This window comes from Channa argus, chromosome 11 (genome assembly GCF_033026475.1).
Source record: "Channa argus isolate prfri chromosome 11, Channa argus male v1.0, whole genome shotgun sequence".
NCBI lineage: Eukaryota > Metazoa > Chordata > Actinopteri > Anabantiformes > Channidae > Channa > Channa argus.
This window is the reverse complement of record NC_090207.1, coordinates 4,626,311-4,652,762: the sequence shown is the minus strand read 5'-3', so window position 1 is coordinate 4,652,762 and position 26,452 is coordinate 4,626,311. Positions and strand designations below refer to the sequence as shown.

General features: G+C 42.2%; 1 protein-coding gene across 1 annotated transcript; it reads left to right on the top strand.

Moving 5' to 3' along the window:
- The first annotated feature begins 525 nt into the window (after positions 1 to 525).
- Positions 526 to 25,620, top strand: hs3st1l2 (heparan sulfate (glucosamine) 3-O-sulfotransferase 1-like 2). Its single transcript, XM_067522035.1, has 3 exons — positions 526 to 798; positions 21,529 to 21,926; positions 24,217 to 25,620. Exons 2-3 carry the CDS (start codon positions 21,669 to 21,671, stop codon positions 24,880 to 24,882), a joined length of 924 nt encoding a protein of 307 aa, XP_067378136.1. The 5' UTR covers positions 526 to 798; positions 21,529 to 21,668; the 3' UTR covers positions 24,883 to 25,620.
- Positions 25,621 to 26,452: the final 832 nt, after the last annotated feature.

The window sequence follows — 26,452 nt, the reverse complement described above, 5'->3', positions numbered from 1 at the left end:
ATTGCTAAGTCACATTCAACAACCCTTAATGAGACGTTTGTCCCTGAAATGATTTCATTCTCTCTCATGTCTCCTCATCTAAATCAAAAGCAAAGTGCAAAAGGATTAAGTATATTATAACTCGTACAAACTCAAACAAAGTGCAACAGATCACAGCGAAAAACCCAGAAGAAATAACTGGGTTGTTTGGCTGCCTTTGTGCTGTTGTGCACCAACTCGGTGTAACTTATTTATGATTCAGGGGATTCGCAATAGCAAAACTGAGCGGGGAATATGAGGAGGAAAGACAACAAAAGAGGAGGTTAAAAACCCAGAATGGAGCAGGAGGATTGCACAGGAGCAGGAAGAGACAATGAGGAGTGGAAATGTTTTGCTCCATAAATTTTTCAAGGTGATCAGGTGAGGGGGGGAAGACAAGAAGGAAAAAAAAAAAGGAGGAAGGAGAAGAGGGGTGTTTCCCTGAGGTGGAGATGTGTTTGTGTATGAACTAATCTCTCTCGCTCTCCCTCTCTCACTACCTCACACACACACACACACACACTTCCTCCCTCCCTTTCTCAGTCAGTTGCAACAACACGCTCAGCGAGGTCGGCAGCACAAAGCAGAGTCTGCACTCTTCAGGCACATATACACACACACACACACACACATATGCCAAGACACTCTACACACACCACCTCAGCGACGCCCGGGGAGCTGAACCAAAACTGAGGAGAGGACGGAAAGAAGAAGAAGGAGGAGGTGGAGAGAGCGACAACGGAGAAGAGTAGAAGTAGTAGAGGGGAAAAGATCAGTCAGGTAAGACCTCTTCTTTAAAAATCCAGTGTGCTTATCTTTGTAATAACAATCTGACAAATCAGAACTCTCTGCACATCACAGCCAGTGCGAACACAAAGTGCAACGTGTAAATTTGATAAAAAAAATCAGTGTAAGGTCCCACTTGATGCTGTGCAGGGTGACCGCACCTGTTCAGCATCAGTGGGCAGAGTGAACCTGACCCAGCCTCACTCTGTAGCATTTTCTTCCTACAGGAAGTCCATAAAAATCCCATTGGCTTGACTTATTTATTTATTTATTTATTTTTATTTTGCCGTAAATATGTGTGAATGAGTCGTTAAATATGTGCTTGTGATTTCAAATCACAAACAGCTGACATGGGGGGGAAATGTGAGGTTCATTCATCTGTGTGCGATGAAGCCGAGGAGGTCTTTTTATGTGTGTGCATTCAGGCAAGGGTGGATTTATACAAAATCAGACAGAGTGAGGGAAGTAAAAAAAGAACAAAAAAGTGCAAGGAAAATGTGCAGAGAGGTCCTGGCGTCGCTCAAAGACCACTTCGGAAATGAATCATGACTATCGGAGCACAGCTAGAGCTGATCACTTGTGCTCGGAGAGGTTCAACACCAACAGGGACGTGTCTTCACTTACTGTAGGTTGTGTGAAGGATCCCACTTTTGCACATTTAATAACTAATGCTTGAAAGAGAAGCCACCCGGAGTCAGGGGAAAACACACAGTCCAGTGTTTCGGCTTCACCTCTCAAGACATTTGTTTACATTTAAAGGGACAAAGAGCTTCGCTGTAGCCATAGGAGCGGGACACTATTGTAGAGGCACAAAGTCCACAAAGGGAGAAGGTCACACTGGTCTTTATGTGTCAACACAAGCCCGTGATTTGCTGTGAGAGACCGGAGTTTGTCTTCCGGAGTGAGACTGTCAACAATGAGTGATGACCAGAGTCTCCTGACATTTTTGCCTAAACCAGGATGTGTTTTCTAACCTGAACCAAGCAGGCTTGGCATGTAGTGAATTGTGTTCAGACAGGGATAAATTGTGTCTTTGTTGTTGAAGTTAGAGAACTTGTTGCAAAAGGTCAAAATGGAAATACACCTGCGATCTCATTGCGTTTGTTCTTTGCATTTAATAAATCATAAAGCACCGAGATAGCGAGTTAAGGACCGGTGCCACTCACCCCGACACTCCCACATGAGTAATTGGTTAAATGTGTCTGTGCCCTGAGAAACAAAACCTTCTGTGGAGCGTCTGACGCATTCAAACAATCTGCAAAAGGACGAAGCGGCCGGGGCTGATCCAGGTCAGAGAGGCTGCGTGTAGCGTGTTTGTAGCCTTCGCTGCGATTTTGAAGAGCTGATGTGAGCAGAGGAGGCATGAATGGAGTCATTGTCTGCTCTGTGTGTGTGTGTGTGTGTGCGCGTGTGTGTGTGCGTCAAAACAAACAGTAATCTTTGTCATGTGAGAGGTTAATGTTCCACCAAGATGTGGAGCGTCATGTAAACAAAGAGATAATGTTAAATATGTGTTTGACTCAGTCACAGTTATAGCACATGAATCATCGTGTGTGAATAAGAACTTTCAGTCCGTGACGCTCAGGACTTTCTAAGGAAAACCATGTGTTCACAGGCACTCGTGATTTTATGTTCCTCTAAATGAGGTGAACTGGACTGCTAGAATGAGAACTGACCGACCACCTTAATCTGATTTAAAGGTCAGACCTGCAGAAAGTCAAACTCCGCTAGAAAATCTGTAAAAAAAAAACTGTGTCCTCACAAAGCAAACAGAGAAATCGCAGTGACTGTGTTTACATGCACATAAGTACTGATTATAACATGGGGAGAGAAAGGAAAAAAACCTGATCCACAACAGTCTGAATTAGTTAGAATCAGTTAGTTACATTTTATATCGGACTTTGTTTTTAAAGCGAGACGCCATCACCCTGTTAACACTCTCTCCTATCATTGATTCTTTCACTCGGCTGCGTCTTCCTGTCTGCAGCCGTTTGTTAAGCACATGCTCGGTTGGAGAAAGCCGATTAGAAACCTGGTTACACGTATACATGGCAAAGAAATCGGCGTTCTCCGACAGAGGGTCTACCTGGAGAAACCAGATTTTCCTAATCTGATTTGGGAAACCAGATTTCCTGTTTACATGACACATAGCAAATCAGCTTGAATGTAACCCGGTTACTTAGGTCCATCTAACCATAGTGATTGTCAGGCACTCGGCACCAAAGTATGAACCGAAATGACCTTTAGTCACTGTGGACCATTGATGACAACTTTGATTTGATTTGACAATTACATCTCCCACTTTGTAAGTGTTCAATTACAGACGTCCCAGACTTAACGTATAATCAGCTTTTAAAAGTATTTTAAAACCAACAATGATTTGGTTTTACAAATGTCAGTCTGACACCTGGATTAGTTGATTTGACCTCAGTCATTGTGCAAAAATGATTAAAGGACACATTCACTGATTTTTGAACTAGTCTCTTATGGTTCAAGTTTGGGTAGCACATAAATATAAATGTCCCTATAATAGAATATCTTCCTACTCTTAGCCGAAAAAGGCCTCCAGATGACATCACCTGAAGGAACCTTCCGTTCAGATTATGTCAGCTTGTTGCTCACATTATGCAGTTTGTAATCATGGTCAACCTGCTTTTTTTTGGAGCTCCCCCAGATGACATCATCTGAACTCCCAATAATAAAAAAACTCCTCCGGGTGATGTCATCTGAAAGAGTTTTTAAGCTATAATTGGAGAAATATTCAAATATAGGGAAGTCGGAGGGAATTTTAAAAGCATTAATGTACATTTACAGGCTAAACTGAGGCCATAGAAGGCAAGTAGAAATGTGTTTTTCACTGCCTGATGTGGTTTTTCATTTAAACCACGTTACCTGCTGAATGCTTCATGCTGCATTTGCATGTTTCTAATTTTGTCTGGTGTTGTTGAAAACTATTGCTGTGGGTAAAAACAACAAATTGAGAAAAGTTGTGGGCAAAAGCAAAGTAGAACAACGGAGGAAAGGTGCCGTAAAGCTGCTCATTAAATGTTACACAGTGATTCTTCTAACGCAACATAAATTGTAAACTTGAGTTACATCACGCTTTAGAAAAGTTCAAGTGCTCAATAAAGACCAAAACAAAACTGGAACACAAACTAGTGAAGCAATTAAAAGCACAGACGGTAAAACAGGTGAATCAATTACAATGCGATTAGAACATAAAACACTGTTGATAAAATGCAGACAAGCAAAGCAGCAGTGATAAACACTGCACCTTAAACCCATTTCATAGCCTTTAAGGTCGTTTCTTTCCCCCCCCCCCAACAACTGTTTCCTGTTTAATCAATTTAACTTCTCCCAGAACTGATTAAGGATACGAACGTGAGAAGCTTCACTGTTGGAGCTGCACGGCGACAAATCCTTGTTTTGACAAAATCCTAATTCTGCAGAAGGCACGGCGCCCCGGGGCCATGCAGGGCAGAGGAGAAGTAGGTTTACACTTTGTGGTTGAAAACAAAGAGAGACAGCGAGGGAGGAGTGTGCATGGGGGAGGAGTGGGAGATGGAGACGATGGAAATTTAGCAACAAATCGAGCAAAGTTCAATGGAAATGTGGCGAGACAGCGTGAGCAAGAGCAATTTGGATCAGAAGTCAAATGGATTTTTTTTAGAAAATTGGGAACATGGGACAATTTGAGGGTGAGATAAGAGCCTGAATGAGACACTGACGAGACACTGTCAAATATAGGGTTGAGGCCTGTGTGTGTGTGTGTGTGTTAGGGGGTCTCTGCCACCTTGGTAGCCAAGTGCATTATGACTGCTTGGGCACATTAAGGGGCATTAGCTGGAGGAGCAGCCCTGAATAATGCATGGCCTTTATTTATGAGCAGAGTGCATACGTCTTCTGAAGCGCACTGAACCAGAGCTACACACACACATACCACAACCCCCCCCCTTCTCCACCGGCTCATGAAAATCACAACCTCTGGGAAAGTGCAAATGCATATATTTGTGTGTGAAAATGTGTGACTGTGTGCCAATGTGTGTTTGTGTGAGTGTAATTCTGCACGTTTGTGTGACCAACAGCGTTTTTGACACAACCACCCATCACGACATAAATAAAGTGAGCAGGTGACAGTTGCTCCACTAAATGGCCCTTGAGTCTAACAGGGCAACAGAGGAGCCCATCAATATCTCTCTCACACACACACACACGCGCACACACACACTCAGATGACAGCCTACAATCAAACATGTCATTTTTTCGACGGCTTCTTCTACGTCTGCTGCCTGTTTAGTTTCAAAGTGAGACGACGTTCGACTAACAGACACATGATTAAGGAATAAAAAGGCAAAGTAACATCAGTCATCTGCAGCATTTTATTTTTAACAACTTAAACTGTGATTCAGCTGAAGACAAAGCCAAAAGAAACTGACATCTCAGTAAGGTTTGGCCTATTGTATATTGTGAATAGAGCATGGACATGTAGGCTGTTCTCTGACTGGTGCTATCGTTTTACATTTTTATTATGTTGTATTCGGTTCGATACTTTAAGCTCAATTGTTTGCCTAATAAGTCCAAATGAATCCACTCAAATCCTTTTTAAAATCTGCTATGTTATTATTTCTTCTAATGGAGACCTTGATTGAGGATCCAGTGCTGTTTGAAGAGTTGGGGCTGGATTGTGGCCATGTACTCAAGAGGTCAGTGTTGATTGTGTTTGTAAAACCTTGAGGTAGGAGTTCATCAGAGTGGCAGCCAACAGCCTGTTCTGTCAGGGAAACACACACACACACACGCAGAAAGACCGTGGAGGCCGTCACACCTCAGCGGCTTTGAGGTGACAACAACTCCTGGTGACAGGCAGATGGAGGGAGACAGCACGACCCCACCTTTACCCACACACACTCACACTGGTCCTTCTAAAGTCATGGGGACACTCATTAAAACACATAAGGCCTTCGTTCAAGCCTTAACCCTCAAGCAGCCTTTTGAAAATGTCCTCACAATAGTGGTTTCCAACTGAAACGTGTCCACATAATGAAGACACCTGATTGTAGTGTGTGTGTGTGTGTTGGTCCAGACCTGTACAGACATGGACCTTATGTCTCAGCTAAACTACAGTTTCACTCACAGTGTAGTCCAAGTGAGAACAACATAATCTTTTGTCTCAACGCTAAAGTTTTGTCTCTTACACCATAAATTCCCATCACTGCCCTGATAGTTTTCTAGCCCTTCCTGCATTATCCACTGCTGCTTACCTGGATCAGGTGAGTTCGGTGAAGCAGACGCTGGAAGACACCATCTTAGATTAGGGTGGGTTGGAGAAAGACAAGGCAAATCGGTGTCAAATTCCAACTTCTGAAGGACTGAACAGGACCAGGGTGGGAATCCCTGTATAATACAGTATGTTGGAAAGTAGTCAGATATATAGTAAAGATTCAAAATCTCCACAGAAATCAGTGCAGTGAGCAGACAAGTATAAGTACACTCACGTAAGTACTTTGCCTTGCACTTCAATGGAGTGTTTCCATTTTATGCTGCCTTTACTCCACTAAAGTTCAGAGGGAAATAATGTATGTTTACTCCACCACATGCATTTCATAACTTCTGTTAGTAGGTAGTTTGAGCAAATAAACATTAGTACAAAAAAAACGTTTTATCAACTAATAAAAATCAGCGTCACATTTATCAGCTGCAGTTTTGTTGTTTTACTGGTGAAGTACTTGTATTTTTTTTTTTTTTTTTTTTTGTACTTCAGGTATATGTACATTTTAAAGCATGTACTTCAAGTACTTAAAGCTTGAGGGAAAAAAATCTGAAGGGGCACTTTTACTTGTAGCAGGTGTTTTTTTAGGCAAGTACCTGCACTTTGCATATTGGCTTTTTTTACGTCCACCTCCTTTATTAGGGGTTTGTCATTTTGCGTTACAGGCTGTCGGTCAGAGTGCTCAGAAACTTTCATAGTTTTATCAGTTATTCTGTGGAGTAGTTAATCTAGTTAATCTAACTGATTGGAAGTTGCCTTTAGTTAATGTAGGTGATTGAAAAGCATCTGCCTAACAGTGGTGAGAAGTGCTTAAAGTGCTCAGAGGATGGAAATTTAACCATCTGGGCAGCTCAATCTCTCAGGGTGATCGCGTGCTACAGTTTGAATCAATGCTACTGAATCGACCTGATGGTGACATTGTTCCGTCAAACAAATCCCCAAAGTTATTTCTAGGTTTGCATATTCACGTTTGGATTCTGGGCTGTTTGCATGCACAATGTACTGTATTTCAGCTCTGTCAAATATTAATTACTGCATTGGTCCCTGAGGGGGATTTTCCTTTTGTTTGGCCTCCTGCACACACAGCTCGGAGGTCAGCTACAGACTAGCCATCCAGGGGCTGGCAGGGTTTCAGTATCTAGCTCAGGGGCACACAGGCAGGATGAGTTGTCTGTCAACACACTGGGTTGTAGCCAAAGTTCTTAAACTTGAGCCGTCACTCCACCAGAGTGCATTACTTATGCAGACATAATAACTAAATGTTTGCCATTATTCAGTCAACAAGAGTCCAGACGAGCGGCAGTAGCAGTGGAAAAGTGTACTAATTTATTATGAAGTAGGACGTGATGCTTTTTGGGAGCTTTTATTGTGTGTGTAATCTTTCAGATGTTATTGTTATACAGAAAAGTCATCCAAATTATGTCTAATGCGTGTCATTCTGGCCTCATCAGAGGTGAAACTGACCAGAGCCAGCCTTCAAATGGTCGTACTTGATGAAACACTGTCCCATCCTACTGATAGAGCACATCGCCACCACCCTCTCACCTCCTGGTGTCCTGCCAATTAAAATCAATCAACCCAATCTCCCGCGTATCGACCTGCTCTGTACAGTAGCAAAGTCATTAAACTCGAATCCTGGCCTCCTCCCAAATTTTAAGACAAAAAACTATCAAAGCAAAAGGTCACGCAGGGCAAACAGGACTCCAGAGGGAGGAGCAGTGCTTTAGATTTGCAGGGTGACCTTGATGGATGCTAGACAGCAGAGGGGGGAGCTCAAATCACAAGCTGGGTGGTAGTGTGTGTGTGTGTGTGTGTTTTTAGTGATGGCTCTCATTAATTTCCAGCTGCAGAAAAGGCCTAAGGACTGTGTGTGTGCTGTGGCATGACATGGAAGGAAGAAGGTGGTGTGTGGGGGTTAAGTAGGAAAGCAATAAAGCCATTTAAGAGTCATAAAGGGCTTGGTCAATCAAAACCACTCCCTGCGTGTGTGTGTGAGTGTGTGCGCACAAAAGCCTGTCTGTGTGTGAGGGAGTGACTTTGAGCGTTCATGTGTGTAAATGTGTGTGCATATGTATTTAAGTGCAAGTGTGTGTGTGTGTTTTAAGGTTATGAGTGAACCAGAAAGAAGCACCATGCGGGCTCTGTGGCACAGCAGATGCAGTGATTACTGTGTCATTTCTCTGGCAATATCACAAAGTGTTTGTGCGTGTAAATATATGTGCATGTATTTTCCCTTTCAACGGCGCCTCACAGTCAGACTTTGTCTAATTTGCTGCTACTACACGGCTCTGCTGATTGTACACATCCTGTTTGGCCTGTAGATACACTGCACCTTATGAAACTGTTGTTTTAAAGACTCTAAACTGGTCTGTCAGTCAGGTCATCATTGAGCACATACACATTTGCATTTAAATGGTAAATGGTAAATTGTCTGCACTTATATAGCGCTTTTCTACGTCTTGGCACTCAAAGAGCTTTACACTGCTTCTCATTCACCCATTCGCACTCACAATCTCACACACACACACACACACACACTCACACACACCGATGGGGGAGCTGCTATGCAGCTGGCCAACACTCACCGGGAGCAACTAAGTTGAGGTTCAGTGTCTTGCTCAAGGACACTTCGACATGTGACTGGAGGAGCCGGGGATCGAACCAACAACTGTGAGATTAACTCATCCCCTTGTGTGGAGCAGTTCCTGTAGTAAGAAATACATTCCCTACAACTAAACTACAAATTCAAAATATGTTTTTGAACAGAATTGGATGCATTATTAAACTCTCTTATGGCTGCAAAGAGGCACCCAATGCACTTAGTTAAGATTAGGGAAAATACGTGGTCTGGTTTAATACGGAAACATTCCACAGACACGTTGTTTATTAACTTTTATATAGAACAAAAAATAAATAGAACAGCTTTTATTGCTTGAATGTAACCACAAACAGGACACTGGAGTTCAGCTCAGGTGTGGGGGGCATGCAGTCATGCAGTCTGTACCTTCAACAGCCACCCAATTACCTCTTTACAACATTAAAAAAACCAAAACCTAAGTAAATATAATCCAACCAGTGCATTATGTTTCCTACAAAAACTTAATGGATTTTGCAGTTTGGGTACTTAGCAATGTGAGTTTTAGGAGTGTGAGTTGAGCCGTTTATGTAGCAAACATACAAAATAATAGGAAGCAGGAAACTTTTAAATCCACCATAAACGTCATTATCATATTTTGTGAGAAACTTGTAACAGCTACTGAGACATGTAGGTACACAGTCGTGTATGTACTGTACAAATTAAGCTGATGCAGAGAAACATTAACATTCACCTAATCACTTCTCTTTTGGCTCTGGTTTGGTCTCCAACTACTGAGCAGTTTTGATGCTCAAAATTAATCCAAACTTTAATTATAAAGCACCTTTTGTGAAGTTGTGTGTATTACAAGGGACTCAGATATTATCAGGAGAGGTGAATATGAGGGGAGGGATGATAATAGGATTTATTAATAAACATAAATTCACTGCCAAAAAAAAAAAGGAGGGGGGGTAGGAAACACTAACAGGTCACAGACTAAGGAGCAATGACTTGGAACTTTAAATAGTAACCGAAATAGAGGAAAAACTAAGATAACTGATGACAATTGCAAAAGACATGATCTAATCAATGCAATAATTATCAACAACACAAACACGAGGGCAAAACACAAAACTGTGTCCACACAAACAACTACAGAGTACAAAACTCGACTGACAAGAATAAACCAACAACCCAATCAAGTGGTTGTCAGTTTCTGTTTAAATGTGACAAGAGTAACAAAACGTAAATACTAAAACTAAATCTAACAAAAAGCAGCCATAAACAAGTGACCAGACCAGAGTCTAAACAGAAAAACTGTCAAGGACAAGATGATAATCAGGCCTAGTGCTGGAACAGCCATAAGCAGACAAGGACAAATGAGCAACTAAACCAAAAGCTAAATAAACTGACAGACAGTAATAAAACAAAAGGACCAAACTTCAGACCCACTGAACAAAAGGGTCTCAAAAACAAAGGAGTGGGCTCACTGTCCAAACAGGGGGGCATCGACCGGGTGTGTTTGACAAACTGGCAGGGAACAGTGGGGAAGGCCAGGTTTAAATAAAACAGGGAACAGGGGAAAGAAATAAAGTCTAACAAGGTGGGTAACAAAAACTAAAAAAGGACCAACGACAAGGAGGTGGAGGCAGGGTGCTACAAAATAAAAGCCAGGAAGTAAAGCCAGTGAAACACAAAACAAACTTAAGTCCAAGATCATGACACCGTTTGTACAGATACATGACATTTAAATGTCATGTCATTGCTTTACAGATTATTGAAAGTTGAAAAAAGGTAAACCAAGCAAAGACAAAGTCCAAACAGTGATAATGCACATTAAACAAGACTATTTAGAATGATAACAATAATAATCATAATCATAATAGAGAAGTTGACATGGGACACAATGAGGCATAAGAGTATGAGACAGTGAAGCCAATGCAAACAAATAAGATTATAATTTCATCAAAGAAAGACAACAATAGATACATTTAGGTAAAAGTAGCAATACAACAAATAAAAATGTTTAACGAAGCAAACATGGCAAAAGAATAAAACAAAGTGAAAGATAAAATAAACGATATGCGAAGAAATGCAATAAATTTATAGAACATGAAATATTTTATTCAAGAGCCAGACTTAAAAGGTTTTTGGTTTGCTTTTAAAAACCTCAAAACTTTCTGTTGTTCTGAAAACCTCAGGCAGCAGAAACACCAGAAGTTTTTGTCCTGCTCAACGTCACTAAATTCTTCGCAGCTGGAGTAAGATGGTTTAAAAAGGCCGAGGTATAGTGGGGAAAAAAAAAAAATCAACAACATAGCAGGAAAATATTGTAAGTGCCCACCAGAAAAGCCATTGATTATTATTATCTCACCAGTGAAGTGATAACTTTACACTTCCTGTGAACTTTCCAGCACAATGTTTGGATGTTGGCTAAAAATAAAGAGACACACTCCTACTGCAATTAGTATTTTAACATTAAATCCTAAATTGAAAACATGAATGCACCGACATGCACCTAACTGACAGCTGGGGGTGAAGCTGCCCCACTGCAGAGTTTACGCCACCTGTGTATGTGCAGGATTTATCGCCGGAGGCAAAAAAAGCTGAGCGGCGACATGCTCGGGGCTGCCAGCCAGCGTATCTGTCTCTCTGCGTGTCTGTGTTGACTTCAGGGCTGAACAGTTGAGACACCAATCAGACTAATCGTCCATTTTGGACAACAAAGACACCAGCTGCCACTTTGGTTTATTACTGTCGCTGTAGGGCACCGTTTGGCCCCAACACCACACCAACTGTGGCATCATCTGTAACCAGCACCACCCTCCTTCCATCCTCTGTTCCTCTCTCCACAACTTGTCTCCCGTCTTTTTGTCTCCTTTCCCATCCTTTTGAACCTCCTTTCTTTAATAATCCTCGGTCCCTGCGGTCTGCAGCTCAGGTGAGACAAGCCCAAACAATCATTGTCATGGCAACCAACCAGCAGGTGCCAAAACACCACTGATGATGCTGCCACATCATTTCTTTCTGTCATTTTCATCTGTCAGTCTATGTTTGGTTTTGCATGGACAGCATGTAACCCAGAAAAAAACACTATGTAGGACCTAGATAATATTTGGGTTCACTGACCCGTGATGATATTGGCCACACACAACTTGCCCGCCTCCATCTGTCAGCTCACTCTTGTTTCCAGACGTCCATATGTACACAAGCGTGACACTCACAAGTACAGCAAATTCCACTGACTTCACGCGGAAAAAACAAATCGATGAGGTCTGTTTCCCCAGCGCTGCTGACCTTGTAGGCATGCCCAGAGGGGTGCGCCCAAATCCTCCCATCCCTCAACCTCCCCTGCACGTGTCCCACTTCAGTCACAGTCAGGTTGAATCCACTTTGACAGGTCAGGCTCCTCTTACTGTCGGGCCAAGCTGTTGGGGTTCACTGTGAGACAACCCACATATGTTGAGTTAATAACAGGCCGTTGACACAGATTAAAAAAAAAAAATAAAAAATAAGGCTGACAGAGTGAATCCTGTATTTGCAACCCCCTCCCCGATCCTCTTCGTTCTAGCTGAAACTGAAGCACAGAGTTGTTTACTGCTCCACTTCCTACTGTCAAGTGTTTAAATATTTTAAATTTTAAACAGAACAGAGCGAAGGCTGATCTCCAGGTTCCTCTGCTTCTTAATTCTCTGCGACATGTTTTTAAAGACTGATAACATTTTGAACTGCTGTTATATGCTCCTCAATACCTTTTTTCTTTTTGGCAAAATATTGGTACAATTCCACGGCAGCACAGGGGTGGATTGGTTAGCGCTTCGGAGCTAAGAGGTCGCCGGTTCGAATCCATGGCCAGCTGCAGCCTCTCTGTGTGGAGTTTGCATGTTCTCCTTTGTTCTTGTTTGGGTTTCCTCCCACAGTCCAACGACCTGGGTTAGGTAAACTGGTGGATATAAGACAGACTGAGACCTGTCCAGGATTGGAACCCATTTCTAGCCTAATGACAGCTGGGATAGGTTCCGGTCCCCAGAACCCTGAACATGATAAGCAGTTAGATGATGGATGGGTAGAATTCTGGGTCTTACTAACAAATAATAGTTTTGATAATTCGTCAGCTTGCGGTCTGTGTTTTAGTTCATTCGCGTACTGACCCTGTGCTTTTGGTTCCCACTGCATTTGTTAGTGTGACCTGCAGTTATGTGGTCTGCATTGCATACTGAGCTTTACACAGGGTTCCTGCAGGTCTAAAATTGAATAAGTCTTAATTTAAGACCTTAAAAGGTTGTAAAAATTTCCTGAACAAGATTTGGATCGACGATTAGTTCGATTAAGATTAAGTCTTAAACATTACTGATAATGTTTAGCTCAAGTCATTTTTATGTCAAGTTGACATTACTTAATTTACCCTTCACATTACCTTTAAGTGCTTTACTTATTTTTTTTATAGTATTATATAGTAGTATATTTTTTTGTATTACCTTTTTCCTGAGTGCATATAACAGTTCATATTTCTTTTAAATTCTTTTAAACAGTCTTACATTTAGCTTGTTGAAAGCTGCTGGTGTATTTCTGGACAGAGCTAGACCAGCCGCATCTTGGGCAGCTCCATCCTGACTCCAGCTCTCTGCCTACAGCACAGAAATAAGCAAATTTCTCAAAATGCTGAACTGCACCTTTAATGTTTAGTTACAGAGAATGGGTTATATCCACTCAAGCATACGACTACCTTTGAGTATCTGCACAGATGTTGTCTTTTAAATAAGACAATGCAATACTCTGTAAAAGAACAAGACTTCATAACATGTTAACTGGCTGTCACTGTGGCCCAGTAACACACAGCTGACAGCAGCCAGCAGACACACACACAGATGTCATTATCCTTTTCTTGAGACAACAAAAACCTGACTTCTTCATACAGACATGCGTAATGCTCATGCACACACAAACAAAGTAAACACACACTTACACACATACCAGAACGAAGAGAGGGAGAAAATGTGTTTGGGTGTTTAAGATGGTTGACCCAGATCTGGAAGAGTGTGTAGCTGAAGATGTGAGCGGGGGAGGAGAGGGCTGTTATGCATGTATGAGTGAATAAGATGATGAGGGGGTAAAAGGGCAGTGGGTGAGGGCTGCTGCTCTGACAGTTTTTCTTTCCCCCAAAGGAGTCTAATTTGAAAACCAGCAGGGGCTGATGGGTAAAAAGGATGGACAGACCTCAGCGGAGGTCAGGCTGAGCCAGATACAAAGACAGAGAGTTAGGAAACAAAAGGACACTTTTGGTTTCCACTTTGACATGTAGCCAGAAGGACTGGGACTTGAACCAATGCCCCCGTGGTTCGTGGACGACTGCTCTACCAACTGAGCTACAGTTACATATTTTTGGTGGGTCTCCGTGCAATGTGCCTCTGAAATTTTAAAGCCTTGCACATTGACCTTGTGCAGCTCCTTTTTCAGGATCCGTCCGTTTACATACAGAAAATTAGCTTTAACACAAGACACATTTGGCTTCATCCGATTTCTTCTTCGGACCCTCTGCAGGGGGCACATCCAACCCTTAAGCCTTGTAGCTTACATACAGGACCCAGCATTTACTTAGTGCCTTCAGTTGCTGACAATAAAGAAAGGGAGAATGGTGGTCAAGCTGAACCCCTTCCCATGTGCCAAAGGAAGAAGTAAAGTGATGGCAATGCCCCAACTATGACTCCCCTACAGGAGAGGACATCACAGATGGGTGAACAAACTACCGGAGTCAGCAGTTTGTGTCCTGTTTGCTTCTGACACCCAACGTGTTTCTTTTAACCATAACAACAAAAGAACCTCCAACCTTATCTAAAGCTTTGGTTTAAGCCAAACCACACACTCTGTGCATAGTTTGAGTCTGCTGGACTGGAACACTTCCTCTGTAGACACACACACACACACACACACACACACACACACACAGGCACAGCTGATTGTGGAATCTCCCTACATGCATGTGTTCTACTACTATCTCACTTTTGCATATGATGCTCATATGAGTTTTGGCAGCGCGGAAAAACTTCTGAAAGAGACTTAAAGAGAGGAATCATGAGATGCAGAGGTTCTTGTCAAAAGCTACTTGGGCAGTTCTGTTTAACTCTGAAGCTCCTTCAGGAAAAGATCAAATCTCCCACTCATGTGGGGAAAATAAGCAAATCTCTCCTCAGGCTCAGTGCCGGGTGCAGGGCCCCTCGATCTCAGAGACAGAAAGAGAGAGTGCACAGATAGATAGAGTGCCCGGAAGATGTAAAACCCCCTGACTTCAATAGACTGGAAAAGTCTTTTCAGTCTCTCATCCACATCATGTTTCTTTCATCTTGTCTATGACCTTTGGAAGAGGTGGCAGCAGATTCGATGCTCTTTGGACTTTAAAGGTGATGGGAAGAGGAGAAAGGTGAACTTGGCAAATCAGTTCACTATGTTTTATGTGTTTGTTTCTCGTTGAACAGCGCAAACCACGATGCAAATTCCCACTCTCTTCTGTGTTACAACTGGGAACACAGGCAGGAAAGCCGGCGGTCGGTCCAATCTGTGGGCATGACCAATTCCTGTCTTCCTCAGATGGCTTCATCTATTTTGATTACAGACCCCCCTCCAAGTGTTGGCCGCCTCCTCTCCAGGCGGGTAATGGGAACGGGATGGAAAACAGGACCGGCCTTGCTACATTTCTTTTGTTATTCGGAAAGGCAATCATCTCCGTGGCTGTGATGTATGTGTGCTGTAATGAACGAACCCGATTGAGTGAGCCGGAACGAGGCAGGAGAAGGTGCATGGAGACGAACAGGAAACTGAGAAAGTGCAGCAGAGGTGGAAGGCAAAGAAAGACAAATGGCCGAGGAAAGGATGGCGAGACCCTGTAATTAACGAAAAGGGAAGGAGAGCAGAGAGTGAAAGAGAGAAGGATGAAGGGGGATGGAAAGAAAGGAAAGAGGACAGAGTTTTATCTGACTCTCACAGCCTCAGTGATATGACAGGCTTGGCAATCCAAAGCGTTTCACCATCCCACCCCCTACTAGGGACAATCTTCCTTGCTGCCTTCACACACACCCTCCTGCAGAGCGCCCACACACACACACACACACACACACACACACACCCACCCTTCCTCCCACCCTTCTACCCCGCGTCTCCTAGCACAGGATAATTCTTCCCCCGCCCACCCAAATGCCATCGCTCCATGAAAAGATATTTCCAAGGGCCTGAGTCTTAGGCAGTAGCATGCTGTGTGCTCGCACAAAATGCAAAGACACTGCACACATGCTGATGAGACAAGACACACACACACACACACACACACACACACACACACACACACACACACACCCATCGAAACTTATCAGACGCAGATAGCAGCATCTGCCTTTCACACATAATTACACTCCACCCTCCTCCCCCCAGTTCTGTTTTCTCTGCATCTTCTTTAGCTTGGCTGCATAATTGTGTGTGTCAATATGGAGAATTCACACATCATTGACAATCCTGGTATTGTTGCTGTTGTTGGTTCTCCCTTATCCATGCTGGCTAATGCGAATCACGCCAAGAAGCGATGAGCAGGAAAGACAAGGACTTATAATGACTCATGTGAGCCTCATTGAGCTGCGCTAAGAGGCTAACTCAGGGCTCATGTGCGGATAAAGAGCTGTCCAGCTATTAGATGGTGCAAACAGTCATTAACACTGCTTATGACTTGGTGTTCTGACACAGTGGATGCACCATGTCACACAGAAGCAACTGGATGGTGCAATTGTAAAAACTATACTTATTTCTAAAAATCAATCCTGTCTCATTGCCTATCCGTCAAGATTAAAAGTTCATCGACTTAAAACTATTTCAGGGAGGAAAGGTGCACGTCTGTTTTATTTATGAGCAGCTAAAAGGCTGCTGCGGGGCATCCCTATTAGCATGGTGCTGGGAGGTGTAAGCGGAGGCACGTAAACAGGCAGGGATGTATTCAAACAACAGCCACAAATAAAGATTTAAGGACAGTCTGGGGAAACGGGACAAAGGTGGGGGTTAAAGAAGACAAGGAAAGGTGAGTGGGAGGAGAGAATGAGATGGTGAGGGGAGAGGAAGGTCATGAGGTGAGGTGGAAGCGGAGCGACTTGACAGCAGGGGAATATTCAGGCTTGTAAAAGAATCACAAGGGACTCGTGCAACCACTTAACACAAGGCGTGTGTCTTGCTGTATGTTGCACGCACACACACACACAAACACTCCCAAAAGATCTCTCTTTGTCTCAGTTGCTCTCATGCACACACACACACACAAACTGAACTCCACACTGTGATTGGCATCAGCCCACAGTTTGCCACTTCACATCAAAATGATGACTGTTGCCGCTTCAATTTGACATCCTCCCTGCCAGTGGCTAAAATAGTCCATACGTCAGACAGCCGATAATGGACAAATTCAGAGAGAAGCATTTAAAATCACATACATTACACTGTTGTCCTCTGACAGAGGTCGGCGTAAATCATGCAAAGCTCAGCTCTCTCGGTAGTTAGGCACAGTCAAGACTTGTTGTGTTAAAAAATGTTATGAGTCTGCAGGCAGGAAATGCTGAGCTAAACCAGACAGTAAGTGCCTGTGAGTATGAGCGATGTGATGTCTGGAGCACAAACAGAAGAGTTAGAGTAATATTAGATTCAACACGCACCTGGCATCTATGTTGCATTCTTGAACGGCCCTCAACAAAATTTGGTGTAATCACTATCGTGCAATTTTGCCAGATATAAGATTTATTGCCAGTCCACAACATGGCAAAGACATAAATGTGGTTTGTCAGTTGCATTCACTGCAGGGGAAGCTAATGAGACGTAGCGCAAAGATTTTCAACAATGGCTGCAAGTGCAAGCCTTTAAAAGCAGAGGTGGGGAATCAATGCTCCTCGAGGGCCGCAGCCCTGCTGGTTCTCCCAGCCATCCCCGACCTACCTACTGCTCCTCCGGCTTCTCATTGATCACACACACCTGAGTCAGGTAATCAGCGGTGGGTAGGTGTGAAAACAAGCAGTGCAGCAACCCTCAGGGAACATGGGTTCCCTACTCCTGCTTTAATGAAAGGACACATTATCTGTCAGTACAACACAAACTACCTCACACCATAATATTAACAATGGATGTGTAGCCCTGTGTTTGGTTGTAATAAGGAAACACTGAGCAGAGCAAGTCCACATTTCAAACTATACTAGTGTTTAAATATTTTAAAAAATGTTCTGAAAGCCCACAGCTACAAGAGCAGGTCAATGTCAGCTGCCAACACTGTTTCTATCTAATTCACAGGTCAAAGGTGACCTACTTTTATCTCCACCAGCTAAAACACGTCAGGTTCACCACAGCAGGAAATGGCTTCTCGATTTTTGTCAACACTACAGTCCTCCACTCACACACACACACACACACACAACAGTAGCTCTACAGGCTTCTTCTGTGTGCCTTTTTTTTTTTTTATTATTATTTTATTCTAAAGACACACAGAGACTTGGTTGAGCCCGGCGGCTGCTAGTCAGACTAATGAGAATGTAGATCAGTATATATGTTGTAAGGAATTTTAATTAAGTGCTATATTTGGTTTGTTAAGAGATAATGTGTTAGAGCACCAGCCAAGCAATGGTCTGAAATAATTCAAAAGCAAGTAACTTTGTTTGTTTCTTTGTCTAAATTTACTGCCATGAAGTTTGTTACATGCATTCATGTCTCCTCCCGCATGATTTGCAAAACTTTAGTGATGCTTTAAACATTTTTAGTTCATTTGACTAAATCAGACTCTGTTAACAACTACAATGCTGAACAATACTTTACTAATCCTATTAACGTGTGCAGTGTGAGCACTTCAGCACATCAGCAATTCAAAACAACACTAAATACAGTCTCAGTGAAATAGCCTGTATAGGAAAAACTAGAGTCATAAGTGGACACTCGCCACACCCATAACACTTACATCAACGACTAAATCACGCACATGGAAACTACCATCCGTAATTGGCGAGGGACGCCAAAGGTTGGAGCGTGAGTGACGACAATGTCACCAGGCCGGGGGATGGCACAGAAGGTCGGAGGTGCAGCGACGCTCCCTGAAGGTGCAATTAGTGCTCCGCTACAGGAACAATGCAGACAGGGTTCCTCCTCTGAACCAGAACATTGTTACACTAATTAATAACTCAGTCACATCAGGGCGGCTTCAGCAGAACAGTAACAACAACAACAACAAAAACAGGAAAAGCACCAGGATCAACAGAAAAACATGGGGAGGGATCACATCCAAAATGGGAATTTTCAACAAAAATATCCATGTTGGAAGTGTGACTGAGGTAATGTTTCAGCTCTAACGTCACAGAAAACCTCTAAAAATAGCAAAGTGATATTTACTAATCATACAGTACTAGAAGCCAGAAAACCAATTTCTCTCCCCAAATGCATTTTTAATAGGCCAGAATGCAATGCAACACTAATGCACGATGCAGTGTTTGCACCTTTTTGTTACAAGGTTAACCCACTGCTGCAGCTCCTCTTATTAGTGGATTCTCCCCGAATGCAGCTGCCTCTAAATGTTGTTTCTGTAGTTTTTCCACTCGCTGAAAGATGTGGCAGACATTCCTGGCACTTTCATGGACTCACTCTCCAGCTTCTACTAGATCTTCACATTTGGACAGAATTTGACATTTATAGCTCCACAGTAGAAGCACCGTGGAACCTTGAGGCCTAAATAAACTACATCCATCGTGTATGTGACTTGTTTCACTCGTGCTTTTAGTTTGTATGATAAGTCAACATGTAAAAAAGGTTCAGACGTGGTGGACATATGGAAAATGATTTGGATAAAAAAAGATTAATGAGCAAAAGCATATGCTGTTTGAAGGGAGGGTCCAGCACAAAAGCTCAAATCACACCACCCAGAGTGAGTGAATATTTTTAGCTACCCACAAACTGCCCAAACTCCCCCTTCCCCCCAAAAAAAACTAAACGTGAGACTGTTTCAACCTGTTTTTAACAAAAACATAATAAATACTTAAAGATACTAAGCAACTTTCTACAGCCGGTGACTCCCTGGAGAAGACTGGAGTTTCCTGTTTGTACACGTCTGAGTGTTGCTCTTCACAGCTTCTACGCCATTTAGCTCTGGAACATTTCAAGTAGCTTGAGTTCATGTGAAACCAGGTCCCTGCTGTCACTCAAACAACAGCTTCACTCTTTAGGCAGCAAACCACGGCGCGGAAAGAGGATAAAAACAAACACAGTGGGTTGGTGGTTAACAAAAACGATGAGCCATTTTCTCCCAGTACTCCGCTTTCCTGCCACAGCCTAAAGACATGCACGTTAGGTTAACTGGTTGAGCAATTTTTATTTTATTTCTTTTATTATATTTGTAAATGTGAATTTCGATTTAAAACCCCCAAAAATCCTGAATTGAAACTTCAAAAGAGGTGAACTAACTGGTTACCTGTAACGTGACACTGAGAGAGTGTTTTATTATTCACCCTCTGTGACTAAATTCAACCATTTTATGGGCAGAAAATATTCTCACAGTCAGTGTTGGCTGATCACAGTTTATTTTGTATTCATTTTTTCCAATCTCCTCGCAGTAGATGCTCAGTGGAAACAAACTCGCCTCAGTCATAAGATGGGCCAATTCTGTGAATGCATCTGTGGTAATGTGTCAATTCTGTGAATGCATCTGTGATAACGTGTCGATGTGTTTTTCGTAAATGTTTCTTAAACGTTACAGAACGCAGATTTAATCCACCTCCAGGAGACACATTCAGGATTGCTGCAACTCGTCCTCAGCTCAACTCAGAAGGGGGTGTTGAGGCTCCACAGGGGCCCCCTAAACCTCAGGACCACATTAATTTTCAATGCATCTCCTCCCCGTCTGCTTTAGATGCAGATGAATATTTTAATAACGTCTGGCCATAATCATGTAACAGCCGTATACTCTGCACTGAAACAGCCACTGCTTCGACTGGGACTTTGTAAAATGGCACATTAGAGTGCAGAGCCACCTCAGACAAGTGGGATAACGAACGAGTCGAGCAAGCGCGCATGCATGGAGCGACTACTGTAGCTATGTGACATGAAAAGAAACTGCTTTCTTATAATGTGAGTGATGCTGACACTGCAGCACCACAACCCCCAACACGCACCTCTGAAAGGAAACATCACTTCCTTATGCTTTTTGTGCAGACGGTTTGGTCAGGACGCACACATACACACAGCTGATTTTCAGGTCTATGCAACCACCGGAGAGACCTGCTACTGTATTTCCATCACTTGCAGAAATAACAAGTACATTGTTGTGCAACTTTCTTTGTTATTTGATCACTAAAAACGTTTTAAGCTCCACAAAACCAAATATGTTTTCCACACGCGATTGATGTGTGGACGTGTGCTTTTGGACAAATGCATCTGCTAAATGACCAAATTTAAATGTAGATATTATTAAGTTTCTATGGATTCCGCATGTTGACCTAACACTTGCAGACTCAGTGACTTTTTTTTTCTTGGTTTATAATTTGTTTTTATCTTTCCTGATTATGTCACCAGCTCCATCTTATTATTTAAAGGGTTATTTTTTATTTTATTTTGTATGTATCCCAGGAATATTTCTAAGGCAGAAATTGAAGTGGATCCAGTTAAATAGGCCACAATAACTGATGCTGTGCTGCCAGAAAGTTTCAAGAGCTACAGTCTGTATCTGTCCTGCAGTGGGTTAAGAAGGATGCACCAAATTTGTTCCCAATCTCAGTCGATTTGACATCTACTCCAAACCACAAGGACAGGATTGAAAGAGAAAGTGGCAGAGTGAGACAGTAAAGCTGGACCTTTATCTGATAACCTCTGTTTTTTTCTTGGCTCATAGGTCGTCTAATTGAAGAGCTTCTTCCTGAGGTGCCCGACTGAGTGATAACAAGCACAGCTCCGTACTTGTCTGGGATCTTCATGAGTGTGTACACATAACCTCCCCTCCACCTGTGTGTGTGTGTGTGTGTGGGTAGCACCATGCTGTGGACAGTGCTACTAGCGCTGCTGGTGCTTCTGCTGCTGCAGACTCAGCTGTCTGTGTGCTTAAGGGAATTACGCACCGGGGGTTCCATCTCCTCTGCCCACTCCTCTTCATCATCCTCTTCCTCGTCCTCATACAACGCCACCCAGCAGCGGCTGCCCGGGGCTATTATTATTGGCGTGCGGAAAGGTGGCACCAGAGCCCTGCTGGAGATGCTCAACCTTCACCCAAATGTGGAAGTGGCAAAGGCTGAGGTTAAAACATGTTTTTCATTCTCACACACTTCAGTAAATGAGTACTTTTACTCAAGTACTATATGTATTTTTATACATATACAAATAAAAGTATGTACACCTGTTATTATATATTTGTGACTACAACATTAAGCCACAAAAGCTGTAGTTCCAAAAGCTCCAACAGTAAGATACTGATTAAACATCTATTACATTTGATAAATGGGCATTTTGCTGGAGCATAATACTTTTACTGCAAGACTTTAAGGTGCTCCTGTAATTTTATAGGTATATAGTTATACAGCGCAAACCTTAAACCTTAAAGTACAAGTTTAATGCACAAGTACTTTACATAACTAACACAAATACTGAACTGTAGAGCTCAAACAGGCAAATACTCAAATAGCTGATTGACCAATTAACAATTTCCATGAATGAGTTTTATGATTTATTTCAGAAAATGAAGATAAGACAAGATAAAACATCTTACCTCAAAGCTTCTCAGCTGTGATAATGTGAAGTGATATTCTTCGTTTTGTGTAACAAAACTGCTGGAGAGACAAAAAAGTGAATCCTATTAGGGGAATATTTCACTCTAACAATTAATGAAATAATGTAGAAAATAATCTGAATATTAACTCATAAGGCCTTCTTCAGCCTTACTGAACGTATTATAAAACTAAATGCATGTGATTGAAATATTTTGCAGTTGATAATTTGACATTTGCCATTAGACTCATAAAATATAAAGAATTACTGAATATTAAACTTCTTCACAGTACAGAAAGAAGTTAGACCCTGTGTCAGCTGGACCTTCTACAATATTTAAATGCTTCTCAAAAGGTTATCGCATTAATAATTTACACTGTGAAAGGGCTGATTCTTAAAACTGAACACTTTTAGTCGTAATCCTTAGGTGAGTTTTCTTCATTTGTGTACTTTTAAAAATGTGGATTGTTGACTATAGGTGGAAAGTGGTATTGCTATAATTACTTAACTAAATCATACAGCTTTTCTTATAATCAATAATTTTATCTTTCAAGTAATATTCCAAACATTCCCCCCTTATTTTCTTTGGCTTACCTGTTTAACTGAATTTTTTTTTTTTCCATTTTTACTTTTGGTCATATAAAACAAGACCTTAAATGATTAAATCTCTCTGGTTGTGGGAAATTGGGGGAAATAAGACATTTTTCACCATTTTCTCAACTTAATATTTAACGGATTAATATGAATTAAATTGAAAATAATTATCCAATACAGCATGAATTCCCATGAATTCCACCTGCATGAGGTGGCCAGAACTTTAGAACCACCCCTTTTTATAATGCACTCCAGGACGATTTCACTACCCACTTCGACCTCAGTAATAAACACATAACTGAATGATCATCTTAAAACTGAGACATTATAACACCGTAAAAGTAGACGTCATTGCAGAGAGAGAGAGAGTGTGTTGCAGCCTTAATGTCAACGAAGCTTTTACCATGTCAGAAAGAGGTTTTGTCTGCCAGGGGTGTGACCAGAGTGGGGCAAATTAGAGCAATGATGAGTAATAACTGAGTTTTCTAAAACCCAGTTCACCAAAAAGTGACATATATACATACAAAACATTGCTTTAAATCCTTAAAAGTTTAAGATTTCTTTTAAATTTATAAGTTAAATGTGACACACTTCTTTCAGGCTGTGTCCGACCGATTCCAACATTTCTGGACACACCCCTGTTGTGTGCTAGTCAAATTAAAGAACTACGTAGTTTGGAGGGTGTGATTATGTGTGTTTTTATTAGTGAGCCAGTCAGCAGGACTGGGGCAGGATAAGGAGCCATAAAAACCGATAAGAATAAGCAGTTTGTAGAGTAATAAATCTTCGCTGATGTAGGTAAATAGGATAGGTACACTGCTATTCCTTCTCTAAAACCTGTTGTTAAATACATGGTACAAATGGCAATGGTGCCAGTAGACTCGTGAGCCAACTCTGTAATATTTAGATGATTTATTTGCACTGATAAAACTGACATCTCAGTCTCCAGTCAGATCAAACTGTACTGTTGTGTAATAAAGTGGCTCTGAGTGAAGACAGGCCTGTCTCAAATAAGCTCCACCGAAATCCAAATCAAGGTCATCTGAGCTGAGGACTGCAAAGTTGGAAGGCTTGACATGAAGGACTAGATAAGTTTGGACGAGATGAGGATAAAATTAAATGAGCTGAATGTCATTTAGCGGTTTTTCACAGGACAAAAGTAGCAAAATTTGCCACTTTTTTCTTCATCTTCCTCATCTGTGTCCATCTCCCTTTGTCCTTCTATCAGGTGCACTACTTCAATGTGGAGGAGCACTACCGCCAAGGCCTGGCCTGGTACCGAGCCCAGATGCCTTTCACCCTCCCTGGTCAGCTGACAGTGGAGAAGACCCCTGGCTACTTTGCATCTCCTCAGGTTCCTGCGCGTATCTGGAACATGAACCCCGCCATCCGCTTGCTACTCATTGTCCGGGACCCAGCTGAGAGGCTGGTCTCCGACTACACCCAGGTCCTCCACAACCGCCTTAGTCGCCACAAGCCCTACCAACCGCTGGAGGAGCTCCTGCTCCACAAGAACCGCATCAACCCTGCATACAAAGCGCTGCAGAGGAGCCTGTACCACCTGCACCTGGCTCGCTGGCTGGAGGTCTTTCCCCTGGAGCAGATTCATGTGGTGGATGGCGACGCTCTCATTCGGGATCCCTTCCCTGAGCTCAGAAAGGCAGAGAGGTTTTTGGACCTGCCACCCAGGATCAGTCCCAACAACTTCTACTACAACACCACCAAGGGCTTCTACTGCCTCCTGTCAGCTGGACATGACAAGTGCCTGGACGAGTCCAAAGGCAGGCCGCATGCGCCACTGAGCACCCAGGCCTTTAAGAAGCTTTGTCGGTACTTTCGGAAACCCAACAAGTTGTTCTTTGAGATGGTGGGGAGGTCGTTTTCCTGGTGTTGATCCATTCCTGTATAGTAACTGAAACGCTCCTGAACACCACGGCACATTCAGGGACTCAACAGAACGAAAACTGTTGTTTGTTGGATGTAGATAATATTTTAGTTAGTTAAAGTCATTCCTTGTTGTTGATACCTACTCAGGTATAAATGTGGCCAACAACAGCAGCACTTACTGTGCGTTTGTGCCGAGATGTGGCCGGTACAAAGCTTTACCGCGGCCATGCTGGTGCCTCCAGGTGGATAAACTCAATGGACGAACCTGCGACAACAGTGCCAAACTGAAGTTCGAACCTGAATAGAGAACTAACAGCTTGTTTGTCCTCAGTCGAAGGGGGTTGAAGAGAAGACATGCAGAGTTTGGAGTCATGTAGAAATAATGATTGAAATTGATGATTGAATAGTTGCACTATGAACTCTAATTGCATAAAAAGGTCAATCGAGTTTTTTTGTTAAAAAAAAAACAAAAAAAAAAACAGCTTTTATTTGGATTTTCTCAACGGTTGTAACATGTTTGTGCATGGGTAAAAATGTTTAGTTGAGTCATTTTATGCTTTTTCTGTTATTTAACAGGGTGGACTTTTAGATGTTTAGTGAAAATAGTTTGTTGCTTTTTAAAATCCAGGTGCATTGAAAACTCATTTTGGTTTGTTTTTCCTTTTAATAGCCACTGTTGTACTATTACTTCGAATGTGTGTGTGTGTTTTTTTTTAAGATGTGTTAATAAATGCGTTCAGTCCTACAGTCTCCTACCTGAACCCACCTCAGAGCTTTAAAGGGTTTAAAACATCAAACATGAAGACACAGACATTCAGAGTCACTGACAGGCCTCTGTGAAAGCTCCTCAAAGTGTATGAAGATGTTCTTTGTCAGTGTCTATGTAACATGTTCTTTACATCAAGGATCAAAGTGAGTCTATGTTGTTTTGCCATCGTGAACTTCTACCTGTCAAGGGAATTACCTCCAGTCTCAGCATCACACTGTAAGAAATAACACCTGTGGGTCACCTGAAGGGCTGTGTGTGTGTATGAATCCTGACTTTATTTATTCAAAGCCCACATGGATTTCTTTAATTGACGTCACCTGGAAGGACTAGATCAGACAGACCTGCCATGACACCAGGGTAAGTAGCTGAAACCTCGGGATCAGTCTTTCACCTAGACATGACTTTAGTTTTAAGAACTGTGCTGAAGAGTTTCACTAACCCACATTAGATTAGACAGGATTGTAAGGTTAAACACAGTTGAATCAGGAGCTTGTTAAAGCCTCAAGCAGGAATAAATCTGACTATAGAGATGCAAATATTTTTAATAGTTTTTCCACATTATTTATTGATTTGTCAATGTTGGAAAATACAACACCTTAAAATGCAAATGCGGATAAATCCAAAATGCAGACCCAAACCCCCCAAGAAATTTCAAAAGTGCCCAAAAAATGACCAAGGATTAATACAAACAGATGATCTGCTCCTAATCGAACACAGATAAAGGTTTTTTTTTGGTAAATGTAGGTTTCAGATCATTTTTCTGAACAAGAATCCAAAATTATGACGCTTTCAAGGACCCTGTTCTTTG